The sequence below is a fragment of the Aythya marila genome, assembly GCF_965140915.1.
Source record: "Aythya marila genome assembly, chromosome: 3".
In the NCBI taxonomy this organism is placed as follows: Eukaryota; Metazoa; Chordata; class Aves; order Anseriformes; family Anatidae; genus Aythya; species Aythya marila.
Window position 1 is genome coordinate 91,486,776 of NC_139044.1, and position 16,038 is coordinate 91,502,813.

Genomic DNA, 16,038 nt, shown 5'->3' on the forward strand with positions numbered 1-16,038 from the left:
ATTCTAAATGTAAATAAAATGCAGTAACAAACAAAATAAATATGTTGAGGGGGGGAAAAAATAATTCCCCTGTCTCCTTCAGCAACATTTTTCAAAGGAAGGCCTATTTATCTCTAGCTAGTGTCTGTACAAATTAGCCAGAGTCCCGTTGTCCATTTTGCTTGAACAACCACAGTTAAAATGTGCAAGGTTTAATTTTTATGCCTGTGGCTTAGTAATTGATGCTAAAACAGTTTAAATCAGCAAGAATGAAAGTGTTAACTTTTTTTAGTCAAGATGGTGTTTGTTTGGCTAATGTTGATTTTTAACAAACTGGAAAATTTGGTGGGTTGAAGAGACTTGAAAAAATATATATCCTACCTGTAGCATATTGTTTGGATGGCAGGAAAATTTCAGTACTTACTAAGTGGCATACAAGGCAGCATAAGGTCCTGTTGGATTAAGCAAATTCTGTTTGCTTTCATGATTAGAAGATGCTAATTGGGTAGTGTGTGTAGTTTTATTTTGTACTGTATTGAATTCAATATTCAAAACTCGGGAACACGGACCATAAAATGACATTTCCTAAGAACGACTTTCTTCTTTCTCTCTCTCTCTTTCTCTCTCTCTCTCTTTCTTTCTCTCTCTCTCTCTCTCTCTCTCTCTTTCTTTCTTTCTCTCTCTCTCTCTCTCTCTCTCTATTTTTCTCTCTTTCTCTCTTTCTCTCTTCCTGCCTCCCTCCCTCCCTTCCTCCCTTCCTTTCCAGCTCTGGTGTCAGTACTACAGTTCAGATGCAGTAGGTTTAGAGCAGGTTAAAACTGAAGTCGAATTTGTTGCTGTTTGGCCAATCTGCAGAGTTCCAAGCTGGGGGCAGAACTTGCTTTATTTCATGGTTCAGTATTGACCATTTCATATGCAAGATCCAAAAGTAGAGTAGACAAACTGTTAACTCAGGGTTGATTTTATATATTAATTTCCAAACTGTGTTAGTAAATATAAATATAAATAAAAATGCTAATAAGGGTATTAAAAAATGTGTACCTGGGCCATTTTGTGTATTTTTTAAATATTACAATTTGACAAGTCTCACAGACTTTTGCAGAAAGCTCTACAGACAAGAACCCAAAGCCCAAGGTATTTCATAGGAATCAAAAAGATGTGAAAGTTTACTGAACAATGTATTCTGGTGAGATACATTCTCACTATCTATAGTGAGAAATTTTGAGATCTATAAAATTTATCCTGAGGCAAGTCAAACCAGGAAAGATTGTGATGTGCTTTGTTTTGCATTAATTATATTTTTGTAATAAAAAGCTCTGATCATAGGCCAACACCTCATTACGCTATTTACGAATCTGTAGCAAAATGACAGGATGCCAGCTCATTTCACTTAGGAACTCAATTCTAGGCTAATTCTACCTAACAGCAGCTCTAATTCGAGCTAGGCAGTAAGGGATGTTAATAAATGGTTTGGCATATATGTGTGAACTTTTCCTACCAGGTAAGTATCTGTACTCATTTTTGTCAAGTATAAAGGGCATTTAAAGAGCATGGTTACTATATGTCAAACATATCTGCATAGTTTCTGAATAGTGAATTGTATTAAATTAAATTTCTGATGTTGCTATGACCCTGACATTTTCAGGCAATTTAAGTATTACAGTTTGTCAGTATATTAATGTATTTTTATAAATGGAAGAAAGTCCACATACATGTGAAGTCCACATTTTAATACTCTTTTCTGCTAAAAACACCTAGTACCTATTCTCAAAAATAGCAGAATAAAGCGTGGTCACATTTTATTTATTTGTAACAATAGCCCTTATTCCTAAATTTGTCCAGAAAGACATTAGCTTTTTGTGTAGATAGCATATTTGTATAGATGGCACTCCAAAGGCAAGTGATTGTTTGAGCAGGGTGTTTATGATGTAGTTATGATTACAGAATCAAGAAGAAGCTTCAAAGTATTTTGATATTACTTTAGAGAAATCCATTACATTCAAAATACACAAATATCAAGGTAAGAGAAATGGGTAGGAGCTGTCTGAATGTTTGTTTTGGGGAGAAGGAAATCATGTTATTAAAATATTCACTGATAATGGTGCTTGGGGGAATGTGCAGATAAATGTTTATTCCCAAGCCAAGCTATTAATTTTCTGTTCAGTGTGCAAAATGGATCATAGGTTGCCATAGTGAATTTTCCCCATACTAACCTGATACTCGGAGTCTTGAATGAGCTTAGCAAGGAACAGGAGCTGCCATAAATGTGAAGGCTGTATTGTGTCTGACCTTTCCTTTTATTGGTTTCTTTTGTTTCCTCTGTGTTGTTTTTTTGTTTGTTTGTTTGTTTGTTTTTTTCTTTTGCTTTCTTTATGTTTTGTTTGTTTGCTTGTTTGTTTTTATAATCTAAAGAATAAGGATTTTTGTCAAAAAACTTAGATGGTGTGACTGGAACAATCGTGATTATGCTTTTGTGAAACTTCATAAAAATTTAGGAGAGAGAAGAAGAGTTCTAAAAAGAGCTCTTTATGCAGCCAATATTCAAACATTGTTCAATTTTTCAGTTTTGTTTTAGGCAATGTTATGGGTCCCATGTCGTTTTCCTTCCAGAAGTGTGTAACTTTATGTCTTTGCTCATACTAAATTCTCAACAGTTCCTGCATCCCATTAATTTGAAAGTGTTTTTTATTTACTGTTTATAAAAGGAAAAAAAGAATAACAAGCATCTCTTACAAAAAGTAGAAAGTGAAATGTAATAGGACAATACACAGCCAAAGATCACCCACTATTACTTGTCATGGTGGTGGCTGCAAAAGCAAACTGCCAAGCATAATGCTTGGCAGTCCATCACACTTATTTCCTTGCCAAAGTGACTGGCAAAGGAAGGAGAGAGATTGTCCATAATCCATATCAATAGTCTGTGTCAGCTAAATCAAATCAAATAATGCTGTTCTTTTAATATCTGAAGCACATCTGTGAGGAGAGGAATGTCCACATCCAGTCCCTGTGTGGGGCTGTTCTCTCCTTTGGTAACCTCAGTGCTGTGCTCTAACATTTTAGGCTGCACCTTAACGTACTGTGTTCAGTTTTGGGTCCCTCAGTACAAGAAGAACATCAAGGCCCAGGAGGATGTCCAGAGAAGGGCTACAAAGCTGGTGAAGGGCCTGGAACACAAGTCCTGTGAGGAGTGGCTGAGGGAATTGGGGTTGTTTTTTTTTTCTGGAGAACAGGAGGCTCAGGCGAGACCTTATTGCTCTCTACAGCTGCCTGAAAGGAAGATGTGGGGAGCTGGGGGTCAGCCCCTTCTCACAGGTAACTAGTGATAGGACTAGAGGGAATGGCCTCGAGTTGTGCCAGGGGAGGTTTAGGTTGGAAAAGAGGAGACATTTCTTCTCAGAAAGAGCAGTCAGGCACTGGAACAGGTTGCCCATGGAGGTGGTGAAGTCTCTGTCCCTGGGGGTGTTCAAGGAAAGGTTGGACATGGTGCTTAGGGACATGGTTTAGTGGGTGATAATTGGTAGGGGTATGGTTGGGCCGGATGATATTGGAAGTCTTTTCCAACCCTAATGATTCTGTAAAAATTGAGCTGCATGGAGAGTCTGTGCTCCCCGCTACAGCCCCCGAGTTCAGCTGTGGTCAGATCCCACCTTAAAGCCTTGCCTAACTTCACGCCTGGTCAGTGTGTTAATGTCTGTCTTGTGAAGCCATACATAGCACCCCTTAAACCTTTGCTGCTACAGAAGTAAGCAGCTAGCTCTTAAGGAACTTGTTTGAGCCTGTGCTGTGCAATGGAAAGGCCGCTCGTTTTGTTCCTTGTGTGCTGCCTGGCACAAAGTGTTACTTTTCACAGTGCCTGACCAGTGCAGGGGAAAGTTGCTTGCCTTGCTCCAGCCATGTTATCCTTACACAGTGCATCCCTCTTCGGGGAGGGAGAGCCCTGCCCTTCCCCGAGAGCTCCTGCTGGGAGCAGCTTTGGGAAGCAGCAGGCAGGAAGCCCATGGGAGGGACAGAGGCTGGGGCAAACCTGAGGGGAACCTGAAGTTCACCTGAAGGGTGGAGGTTACTCTCAGCCATCATGTAGAAGTGACAGCAAAAAGGGAATTTTCCTTCGGGCCCAGAAGCAGCCGTGTGTGTCTTGAACACAGAGCACTGGTGGATTCACTCAGATTGTTCAAAAGCAAGACTAGGGGAAAGGACCATCCATGCAAGGACAGAGTGGGGAGGGGAGATTTATGTATTTAATATACCTTACCCAGTATGTCACAGATCTACTGAAGTGATTGCCATGTTCTAATTTAGTATTATGTGTTCTAGTAAAACCTGGTCTTAAAACCAGTCTTTTAAAAATCTGTTTTTCTATATGAAGAAAAGGTCAGGCCTCAAGACTCTGGAGAAAGCAAGAAGCCATCACAATATGAAACATGTTTTATTGACTGGTAAGGAACAAGGCAAATGTTCAGGCTAGAGGCCATCATTTATTTTTTTTTATGACCTCTAATAATAAAAAAAAAGAGGGAAGATTCTCTCGGAAAAATCTCTTTCCATGAACTTAACTAATTTTTAACCCCATTTAGACCTACAGCACTCACAACATCCTATGGCGGAGTTCCACAGTTTAATTTTGAGTTTTGTGAAAAGTACACCCTCTAGCTTGCTTTCATCATGGCACTGATTTATGTAATTTCTTGTCCTTTTGATCCTGTACTGTAAGAAACTGTGAAAGCTCTTCTTTATTCATCTGCACACTACCCTGTTCTAACTCTCCTTGATGGTGGGTTTTCCTGTGTAAAGATTCCTGATCTATATAGTCAACTTTCTGTTCAGAAACTCACACATACTGTGATCCTTATGGTTTTTGCATATTGTGAAATTCTGCTAGATCTCTTCTCAGGATTTTGTTTTTGCTATCCTGAGTAACTTAGCAAACGCTGAGCCACTTGTGAATAAGCTGAAGAGCACAGACCCTAATACAGATTGCTTGGAGACTTTCCAGGACCTCTCCATACTGAGAAAGTTCACTATTTATTCCCAATTCTTGCTGCTTCTATTTTAACCGTTCTCTTAGTTTATTGAAGGCTTTCCTTGCTATCCCAGGGTGACTGAGTTACCTTAGACTCCTTTAGCATAGAAACTTGTTAAAAGCCTTTTGGAAATCAAAGACTATGTGCCAAGGCATCCTTTTCCCAATGTTCAGTGTTCCTCTTGAGAGTTACAATTTTCTTTTTCAGAAACCAGCTAGGCTATTTCTCAGTAAATTATGTTCCTGTATGTACCTACTGATGCTGTTCTTTGATGTGTGCTTAAATGGTTTGTATGGAATGGAACAGGGACTTACTGGCCTGTAGTTTCTTCTTGCATTCCCCAGCTTGGTCCCCCTTTCCCAAATCATACAAAGCAAAGAACAACCAACCAACCAGCCAAGCAGCAAACCAAACAAAAAGAAACCCAACAACCAACTAAACAAAAATCCCCAAAATTCACATCTTCCATTCCTGTGGTTTGGATGCTATTTGAAGTGATGACCATAGTAATTTTGCTGACCACATGTTCAGCAATTCCCATTACAACTTTTGGTCAAACGCTGTTTGGTGTTTCTTCTTTGCTACTGTTCGCTTTGTTAATTTTTAATTTTAAGTCTGTTTCTAGCGATGTTTCAAATTGAAACAGATCTCCCACTAAAAAGAGTTTCTGGCATGGGAACTTACCAGAGATCCTCTATGTTAATTTTTTATTTGGAGAGCTCATTTATATTTCCTTTTAGAACCCTATCTCTTTGAATACTCCCTTTATACTTTGATGGTGTATTAGTCCTACCTTTCTGGCAGGCTTCCCATTCCTGCTGGGTTTTAAAAAGCATTTAGTGCTCATCATTATGCTTTTAGAAAGTTGTTACTAAAGATCTTTTATTTTTCTTTATCTGGCCTGCTTTATTGGGTTTTCACTACCAACATTTGTATTATTTTCTATTTTCCTTTGTTTGGACTTCAACTTCTAAAGGATATCTTCTTAGCCATTATAAATATTTTTTAGCTTGCTATTTAAACACCTCAGATTTGTGGGGCTCCAGAGTCTTTTACCTTCTTCTTATTGTTTTTGTTTGTTTGTTTGTTTGTTTTTTGTGTGTGTTTTTTTTAAGTCTCTGATAGCTTGTGTAAAGTATTCATATGCATGGGCTTTGCCCTTTTGGATGTTCATTTGAATGTGCTTTAAGAAAATCCCTTTATTTTTATATAGTGCACTTGTATGAAATTATTACCTCAGTGACTTCTTTTACATCTGTAGGTATCTAAACCTGACTTTAGGAACGAGTCCTCTGCAGTGCTAAGGAACAAGCCAAGACTTGCTTCTTATCATTTCTTATCTCACTTAGGTGGCTCAGGTCATGCCCTCTTCCACTGTTACAGTATTTTCATCTTGAGTAGTCTCTCAGGTCCCTATCAGAATGTGGCAATGTCTTTCATCATCATGGACAGTCCTAGCAGTACTTTTTTTCCTGTTTTGGTATAAAATGTAAATCCACAGACATGAAATTTATTACAAACCTATGGACTCTTACCTGTTGTATGGCCCCAGAAGCAAGTAAACGTGACCTGGTATGACTAGGAAACAGTCCCAGTAGCGTGGCCCAGTCCATAAACTCTCAGTAGCAACATTTGGGGTGGATTGCTTAAGCATTATAACATCTGTCAGCACACTGTGTCAGTGTTACTTGTTTAGGTGGCTAGATATGCATACCAATTTATCGTGTGGGGTATTTTCAGTGCCCCTAGTGTGATTCCCATTCTTACTAGGTCCTTAGGCAGCTTTGAATCATGATTAATGGTACTAGATATCTTTTGAGCAGGGAAGTAGTAAACTTAAAAGTAGATTTTTCAAAGCTTCCTTGTTTGCTATTCCCTATGTCCTGTGTTCATCTATAAAAAATAAGCACCTGATTAAAATTAGACAAGTCCACATTTTGCTGAGGTCTCACGGTGCCTATGGTGCTGTCTGTATGTCCAAAATTCTATGAGTATATTTTAAAAAGTCAGTTCTGCTTATTTTGCTGTCACTTCTTTTCACATTGAGTGTTATTTGATAGAATTTCATTATGAGGAAAAAAAAAAAGGAGACCAGGAGGGTTCTTCAGCAGTAGGCTTAAAGTATATTAAAAATCTTTCACAGCAACATAATGCTTTTGAAAACTGATTACAAAGACAACAAGCATAAGAGCTGTGTGCATTTTTCTCTTTTGTAGATACCTGGACCTGTCTACAATTTCACTGGCTGTATACAAGTCATAGAAATCAATAATGTGGGACCTTTCAACATCTCTAATGCTGTGAGAAGAAATAATATTGACAATTGCAGGTAAACTACCCTCTGTGCCTATTCAAGTCAGAAGAAACTGTGTTGATTTTGCTTTCTTCCTTAAGTGGTGTGACCATTCTAGATAATTTCTACAATGATCAGAGAAAAAAAAATATTATATAGATGGATATTGTGCTTTCTTGCTTGCTTCTTAACCCTTTTCATTATGGAAGATGCTTTTTCAGAATAATTCAATTAAACTTGACAGCTTATTTAGAGTGAGCTTTCACCCGCTGGCTGCTGAAACATAAGACCAATGAGATCTGCTTTGTCCAATCTGTGTCTGTAACATCTACAGGGATCTGGGCAGGAAGGAGAAGGTTTCTAAGCAAATTCAATTTAGTTCCTTTTTAAACTTGAGTAATTTAGAATACTATATTATCTGTTATATTATAATCTATAGAATTATAAGCCAAGATGTATTGCAGTTTGTATTGATTTTGATACTTTTCTTCATGTTTAGTCAATTGGAGTAGAATATGGCTGATGCTGTAGAGCATCAATAAAAAAGATTTCTTTATTTGAATCAGAACTCAGTGACCAGAACCAGAACTTGCTGGGGGTCACCCAGCTGGAAAGCAGCTCTGCAGAAAAGGACGTAGGAGTCCTGGCAGACACCAAGCTGAACATGAGTCAGCAGTGTGCCCTTGCCACTAGGAAGGTTAATGGTATTCTTGGCTGCATTAGGCAAGGTATTGCCAGCATGCCGGGAGAAGTGATCCTTCCCCTCTACTCAGCATTGGTGAGGCTGCACCTGGAGTGCTGTGTCCAGTTTGGGGCCTTGCAGTGCAAGAGAGACATGGGCATACTGGGAAGAGTCCACTGTAGGGCCACACAGATGCTGAAGGCACTATGAGGAAAGGCTGAGCAAGCTGGGGCTGTTCAGGCTGGAGAAGAGGAGGCTAAGAGAGGATCTTACCCATGTCTGTAAATATCTGAAGGGAGAATGCAAAGAAGACTGAGCCAGGATCTGTTCAGTGGTGCCCTGTGCCAGGACAAGAGGCAACAGGCACAAACTGGAACACAGGAGGTGCCATCTGAACATCAGGAAACCCTTCTGTACTGTGTGGGTGACTGAGCGCTGGCACAGGTTGCCCAGAGAAATTGTGGAGTCTCCTCCTTGGAGGTATTCAAAAGCTGTCTGGGCACAATGCTGGTTAATGTGCTCCAGGGGACCCTGCCTGAGCAGGGAGGTGGGACCAGATGATCTCCAGAGGTCCCTTCCAACCTCAACCATTCTGTGATCCTCTGACTGCAGTCTAGGGCCTGTTTCTTGCAAATACTTGCTGTGAATATATAACAAATTAGGTGAGTAAAAAAAATCATAGTTTGTAGATGAAGTTTGAAAATAGTTTTATGCATAAAAGGATGCTGGAAAGGAAGCTGGGCCTACTGAGTCACCTATCCTGGACAATGTGTTTCTTTTCCCTCCCTGCTTGTTCCAGAATGCTGCAGATGAGCCTAACAGTGTCCAGCCCCATGCAGCCCACACAGAGCTGGTTCCATCCTGGTCTGAATTGCAGCTCTTCCAGTCTGTGAACACCTGGGAAGATGAATTCATAGCCTGAATTTCCCTGCGTGGTGTGGTTGTCCCATAGGAGCAGACTGCAGGGAAGCCTGGCAAGCATACTCCTGTCTAATTCTCTGCCCTGTGACAAATGGATTTTGTATCTGCCCACATATGGCAGCTTGCATTGTCCCTTGCTCTTCACTTTAGGTATACACAGTGTGCATCCTGACTGCCACCAATCTTAACACATAAATTCTGCTTCCCAGAAGGTGTCCAGAAAGCCCTGCTACCATTCTCTTTTTGCAGGATGGGCCTCCTGGGAAGAGATGTTTTTCTTGAGAAGGAAGGGGAAAGTGCTTGAAGAAAGTTACTTAAATAGGGCAATACTTGTTGCAAATATGAGAAACTGGTGAATGCTACAAATCCTGGTGTAGTTACACAGGATTTGCAGAATTCATATGGTTCTGTTGATGCAATATTGCTACACTTGGAGCTGCCTGGCAGTAACAGAGTACTCTATAATGTGACAGACAAAGCACTCCAATTTCCTCGGGTAATAACATCCCTGTATTTGTCTTCCAGTGGCACTGAGTGTTTCTGTTCTTGCTGTAGTCATTTTTCTTTCATTGATCTTCTATCTATCATTGCCCATTTTTAGATTTTTACTCATTTTGAATGCCCCTGCTTTTGCAAACTTAGCCACACTCTCATCCATTTAACCTACTGGAGTTTTTACTTCTTGGTGCCCCCGCAGCACGGACTGCTTCATTATTGTGGTGTAGAAGGTCAGCCAAAGGGAGACATGCAGAAACTTCCTAAAGTGGATGGGCTTGTGAGTAAATTTTAAGCTTATGAATTTTTAATAGGTTTGAAATTTACTTAAATGTTCTGCCATTTTTTTTTAACTAGATCTATTTGAATTTTAAAATACCAAAAGGTTGAGCTAATATGTGCACAGAATATTGAGAGCTTTCAAAAACAACTTTTAGATACAGTTCATTAACCTTTTCAAAACTATTGGCATCACTACTTCAGCAGTGTTGATGCTTTTCATAGGATATTATATACTTTATTGTTTATCTCAGGAGATTAATGCAATTTACATTACTTTAAAAAAAATAAGAATTAAGAAATGTAAAAAGTGAAGCCATAACTTTAATTTCACTGGCATATATATCTGACTACCTGCTTTCTAAAGTACCCAAAATATACAGGGCAAGAATGCTGTTTGGTCTTCCAGCTTTTCTTTTTTAATGCAAATGTCATATACTGCAAAGGAGGGAGAACTATTTTAACTTGGTAGAACTAAATGGAGGTGGGGGCGACATGACAATTTCCTTTTATGTAATTTCAGAAGGTGCTAAATTCTGCTTAAATTCAAGAGGATGATTGGTAAAGGCAGCACTGGGCTATTGGAAATGATCAAAGACCTTAAAACGTGCAGTAATCCTGATCATTCTATAAAATGTACCATTTCTGGATATGTGCAGAAGCACCAAGGTTTCAAGAGTGAGGCTGTAACACGGTTAATCTTCAGGGTCACAGCCCAGATCCTTCTCCTCAACACAGGTCTCAACACAGCACCAGAAGAGCTATCATTCCACAAACTGGGTGTCAGTGAAAGGCTGGAGATGGTGCAGATCAATTTGATCTGTAATAGATGAGTGAGGATTTCTTCTCAGTTTGGGGATATTTGATTTCTTCCCAGACGTGGATTCCACCTCAGTCTGGGGATATTTGAATCACAGTCCACAATTTAGAAAGGGAAGCAGTGCCCAGGGCTAGTGAGAGAAAACAAAGCTAGTGGTTGTACTTCTCAAGGGAAAACAGTTAAGGTTTGTGCTCCCCAAATGACATAATTCATTACAATATCAAAAAGGGCTTGGCCTTCTAAAGGAGCTCTGGATATGAGTTAATTTTTAGTAGGGAAGGCCATGGATTAAGAGAAGGACGAGAACTTGAAGCGCTGGTGCTATGGAGTAGATCTAGGGAACCTCCTGCTCTGCTGAAAGGGGTCATTTCACAATGCTGTGGAAAAGAGCGAGCTTGACACAGTTTGGTCTCAAATCCTTTGTGTTCAGCAAAGTTTCTGGGCTGGGATGGAATAGCCGCTAGAGATCAAGTTATGGAGCATTAGTGCAGACAGTTGGCAGGTTATGCATTATTCTGAGATTGGCCTTCAGAACAAGCATTCCCTTTGTTTCTCAGCTGAACCAGTAAGGGGGGTGCTGTGGTCATTCTGCTCTGAATTCCTCAAGTAGCATGCAGACTGCTCATGCTCCTTGGTTTCCAGTAGTGCAGACTCCTCTTCCATCTTGCTGTAGCATAGAACCTCTCCTGGAAAGAGTCCAGCGGAGGGCCACAAAATGATATGGGGCCTGGAGCATCTTCCCTATGAGGAATGGCTGAGGGACCCGGGTCTGTTCAGCCTGGAGAAAAGAAGACTGAGAGGGGATCTCATCAATGTGTATAAATACCAGAGGTGTGGGAGACAGGGCAACCTCTTCTCAGTGGTTTGTGGAGACAGGACAAGGGCCACAAAATGGAGCACAGGAAGTTCCACACCAACATGCAAAAGAACTTCTTAACGGTGAGGGTGACGGAGCACTGGGACAGGCTGCCCAGGGAGGTTGTGGAGTCTCCTTCTCTGGAGATATTCAAAGCCCGTCTGGACGTCTGCTCTAAGAAACCTGCTTTGGCAGGGGGGTTGGACCCAATGATCTCTCGAGGTCCCTTCCAACCCCTACAGTTCAGTGATTCTGTGAGAACAGAGAAAGGAAACGTGGGAACCTGCTGCCAACACAGCCTGTTACAGCCCAGAGTTCGCCACAGCACATGGTACCGTGGGGAGCAGCGAACAGCTGTGAGGGATGGATTGCACTGAGAGCTCATCAGAGCTCCCTTCCATAAGATGTAACTGAGGTGAATTAGGAAATGGCAGAATAATGGTATGGGCAGGAGAATGAACGTAAGCTTGACTCTCCTGAGAGCACATTTGCAGCCCTAAAAGTCCTCTGAGCTATGTGCTTTTGCTTTCAGGAAAGGTTATAATAGAACCATATCAATTAGCAAAGGTCAGCCTCCAATAGGTAGTTTTCCAGAATTACAGTAGACGATGTACTTATCTAAATCTTAGCGAAGTTTATTTTAAGATTACGTTTAAACTATTCCTGTCTCAGAGCTATGAATATACGGGCAATTTTGAAAGAGATTATATAATGCCCAACAATTGAAAATAACAGATCTCTGATGAGATTCTGTTAAGAAACAAAATCTTTTTTTCTTTCCTTTTTCTGAAGCAAGTGAGGTACGTGGGATGTGTTAATGCACTATAACGGTTCTGTAAGTGTTTCAGAAAATGTTGCTGGAATAGATTTGCTGGAAAAATGATTACCACTTTCAGGTGGAGTTCAGATGACAGATATAAATGAAGCTTTGATTCCCGGTATTAAATGCTGGTGTTTACTGCAGCTCACTTCTCGTTTAGTGTCTAAGAGTTAGGAATACTTTATATTCCTGTGTTTACTGCATATAGTAAATTCAAAGGTTCCAAACAAACACACAATATATAAAACATATATATACATATACACATACATGTACGTATATATGACAATTAGTCTTTTTTAAAAAAATAAAAATCCTAACTCAAAACAACACTGCTTGCTGCTTTCCTAAGAGGAGTCCTGATGATGAGTGTAAATGTAAAAGGCTGATTTGACCTTGCAGACAGGAGCTAACTAGTTGAGTTCATCACTGCCTATAGCAGGCATTTTTGGATTTATTTTTTTTTAAGACTTTATTTTGCTGTTAATTTATCTTAAGATGTTTTTTTTTTTTCAGGGTAAAACTGAGCTTCATTTCAGCAAGGACTCCAATTGCTATGTGCATTTAGGGAAGAGGCTCTTGCATGTGCATTACCCAAGTTCCATTCCATCAAGAGGATTGATGGGTTTCCTAATGTATTGCAATTTTCTCAGAAGCTACACAATATATTTTGGTGTTCTCTAGATGTTTTCAGTAAGCCCTCAGTTCCACTTTATCCTTAGTTATCCACTTCCCAGCAAGTTCTAAATCCCCATCCTTATGTGAGCACTCCCCTTTCCATTCTTTAGTTTTCTGCGATACATTTAAAAACATCTCAACAGACCCCTAACAGCTCTGTGAAATTCATTCTCCTGTGCAATTCCTCATTGTGTCTCTTCCTCTGTGGAACTCCCTGCTTTTTAAGAATATTACAGAACTTTCACAACCCAATGCATCTGACACCAGCTTTCTGAGGGGGTTGATTTCCATCTTCAGAATGAATGACATACTTAGGAAAGGGGAAAGCTGGGACCACTGAAAATTATTTTTCAGTTGGGTGTGAAAGTCAAAAAGTTACCATTTCACACCTCAAAAAGGAAAAGTGCTGCGTTGGTACCTACTGCATAAAGTCCGTAGTAAGAACCCATACAAGACTTAAGTAAGGTTAAAGGTTTTCTTCATATTAATCCATCTAAGCTGAAGAACTTAAATTCAATCAAATGTACAAGCTGGTGGCACTAAGCTCTTTTGTCTACTTACATCTTAGTTTATGAATAAGTGCAAGATGCTATGAGAAGCATTGAGCTTCTGTTACATGTATATGTGAAAAAGTGATTATTCAGACTTTAAGTTATATTCTTTCTCAGCATGAGTAGATATGTTTGTATTTTCATTAACAATTTGGAACTACGTGCTTTAACTCTGAAAAAGCAAAATGTATATAATGCTCTACAACACTGTAGAAGAAAATGATGAAGTGAGTAGTACTGATACTGAGATTTATTTAACAGGTTTTCTGTATTTTTTGTGGTTAGCACAGATTGGTCTAAAATGTTCATGAAATACAGAATTGAAGATAAAGCTTGAGAAATATTGATTTGTATTCATCACATATATGGTGCTTGATATGTTAGTAGCAATTCTGTGCAATTTTAACATAGAGAGTGATAACAAGTGTTTGTTCTTCTTTATGCATTTTTGTTACTTTTTTCTCTCTTATTTGTTGCTTTTGATGGCTGATAACCATTTTTGTGTGCTACTGATTGTCCCTTACTCTTTTTCCAGTGCCTGATTTGCTTTTATATACTTTCATCCTCTTTGCTTGATTTGTCCTTTCTGATTACCCTCATCTTTCATTACATTTGTTTTCAATGTTTGCTTTTCCTTTGTGAGTCTTGCTGTCCTGTGCAATTTCTTTCCTATGTGGATGTGTGATTTCTGGGTATTTTTCTGTTTTACCTTTTTTTTTTTTTTTTTTTTACCTCCTTTGGCATTCTTGTTCAGATGATGACTTTTCACTGATGCAGAAGTCAATGTTGGGTGGAAAAAAGGTGGAAGAGAGAGAGAGAGAGAAGTGACAGAGCTAATCTACCTACTGCTATAAACCTCAATATCACTATAAATTCTTGTGTAAGCCTTTAGCTCAGTCTTTTGTAGAATTCTCTGGAAATTGTTTGTGCTAAATATATGCAGGTGAGATAATGTGTCTTTATAAAGATTACATTTTTCTCCTTATTTTTGGAAAAGGCATCCTCTCACCAGCATAACACAAAACTAACACCAATTTTTTTAGGCCAGCTCTCCATCCTGAAAGATTAATAGCAATTTTTGGAACTGTTTATGTTTACCTTTCTTACCTTTCTGCCACTTCAGGCACATGTGTTATACTAACAGAGGACTGTTACAGAATTCTGTGACAGTCACCGTCTGTTCGTGTGCCTGTAACGACCAAGTGTAATGAGATCTTGATTTCTGTTGGCATTGCCAGGTACCTGCATGACAGTTAATAAGACTTAAATGATAGCATGCATTTTTTCTGGCCCGTTTTTATCAGGAAGTCATTTATGAATATATATGTCAGCTTATACATGCCAAAGTATATGTCTGAGCCCCTGTGTTACTGCAAATAAATGATATCTCAATTAAATATTTTGGAAAGCAGTCTGATACAGTTGTACAGAAGGGAAATTTTGAAATGAATAAGATTAATGGATTTTTTATTATTTTTTTTTGTAAAGAAACTAACTTTCTGCTGCTGCTCATGTGCACTTCATTATTTTATTGCATTTGTTTTGTGTGCCAAAAGAAAGATTTCAGTGATGGAGAAATACTGTTTTGCTTCATGTCACATCTTTGCATCTATTTTAGTGCAGTTACATAATCTTGAATATCTCCGGTTACTGGTGAATTTTACTCTGCATGATTACTGAATTTATTAATGCTATTTGTAGCGCTTCTTTCATCCCAAATATTTAAACGCTGCATATAAATTTATCCCTTTGTACATCAGTAAAATAAAGTGCTAAGCTTTAATCAGAACACTCGTACTATAGAACTGAAGACAGTATCTTATCCAATTTGTTACAGAAATAGTTTAGGAAGGAGAAACTTGTGTTAAAGACTTCTGTCACACCAAAAAAATCTTATCAGCCTTGACTTCTTTACACTGAGTGGTAGGTTCAAAGCCACACGAATAGCTGCGATCAGCGTACAAGGCCACTGTAGCCCATCCACAGCCCATTCTTAAAATGTGGAAATGAGAGAGATTGCCTATCAGATGCCTTTTCAGTAGATCATCACATGTTCTTACACAGGAAATAAGAGAGTTAAGGAAATGACAGAGGTCCATGGGCCAGCCTGGAGTGGCTAAGAAATTCTGGGAGGCATTGCAGTCTAAAGGACCACACGGTGAACTTTCTGTAATTGGAGCTTCTTCACAATGTCAAAAGCGATCAGAATTAGAAGACTGCAAAGATAGCTTAAAAGCATTTTTGCAGTCTTCCTGACTCTCTTAGCTGTGGATTCAAGGGTAATTTGACAGGTGGAAAGGTGTAGGATTTGAGCTGTATATTTTTAGCTGCAGCAAATGAGGAGGACCCCTTTTTTGCTTTACGTCAAAGATTATAGTTTCAGGAACCCTACAGGTCGCTGCAACATTTTGGATTGCTCTAGATTAATGGCAATGTTGATTAACTTCTACCAAAGTAATCTGAATATTTTTACTTTCCTAGAAAAATCTGTCATCCATGCAGGAATGTACTTGAATATACCTAGCTTTTGAAATACAAAACCATGACAAAAATTATATTAACAAAATCCATTTTTAAGATTTATGAGACTTATTTTCTGATAAATGAATATAAATTTTTGCTGTCATGTTTCGACATGGCTTC

The 16,038-nt window shown here is 39.1% G+C and overlaps 1 protein-coding gene across 1 annotated transcript in view; it reads left to right on the forward strand.

Annotated features, from left to right (window-relative positions):
- EYS (eyes shut homolog) overlaps window positions 1–16,038 on the forward strand; it is a gene marked incomplete at its 5' end in the record, with an annotated part of 718,160 nt that overhangs the window by 472,515 nt on the left and 229,607 nt on the right. Inside the window, one exon of the mRNA XM_082756672.1 lies at window positions 7,217–7,329. Coding sequence (XP_082612798.1) covers window positions 7,217–7,329 — 113 coding nt within the window. The remainder of the gene's footprint in view (window positions 1–7,216; window positions 7,330–16,038) is intronic.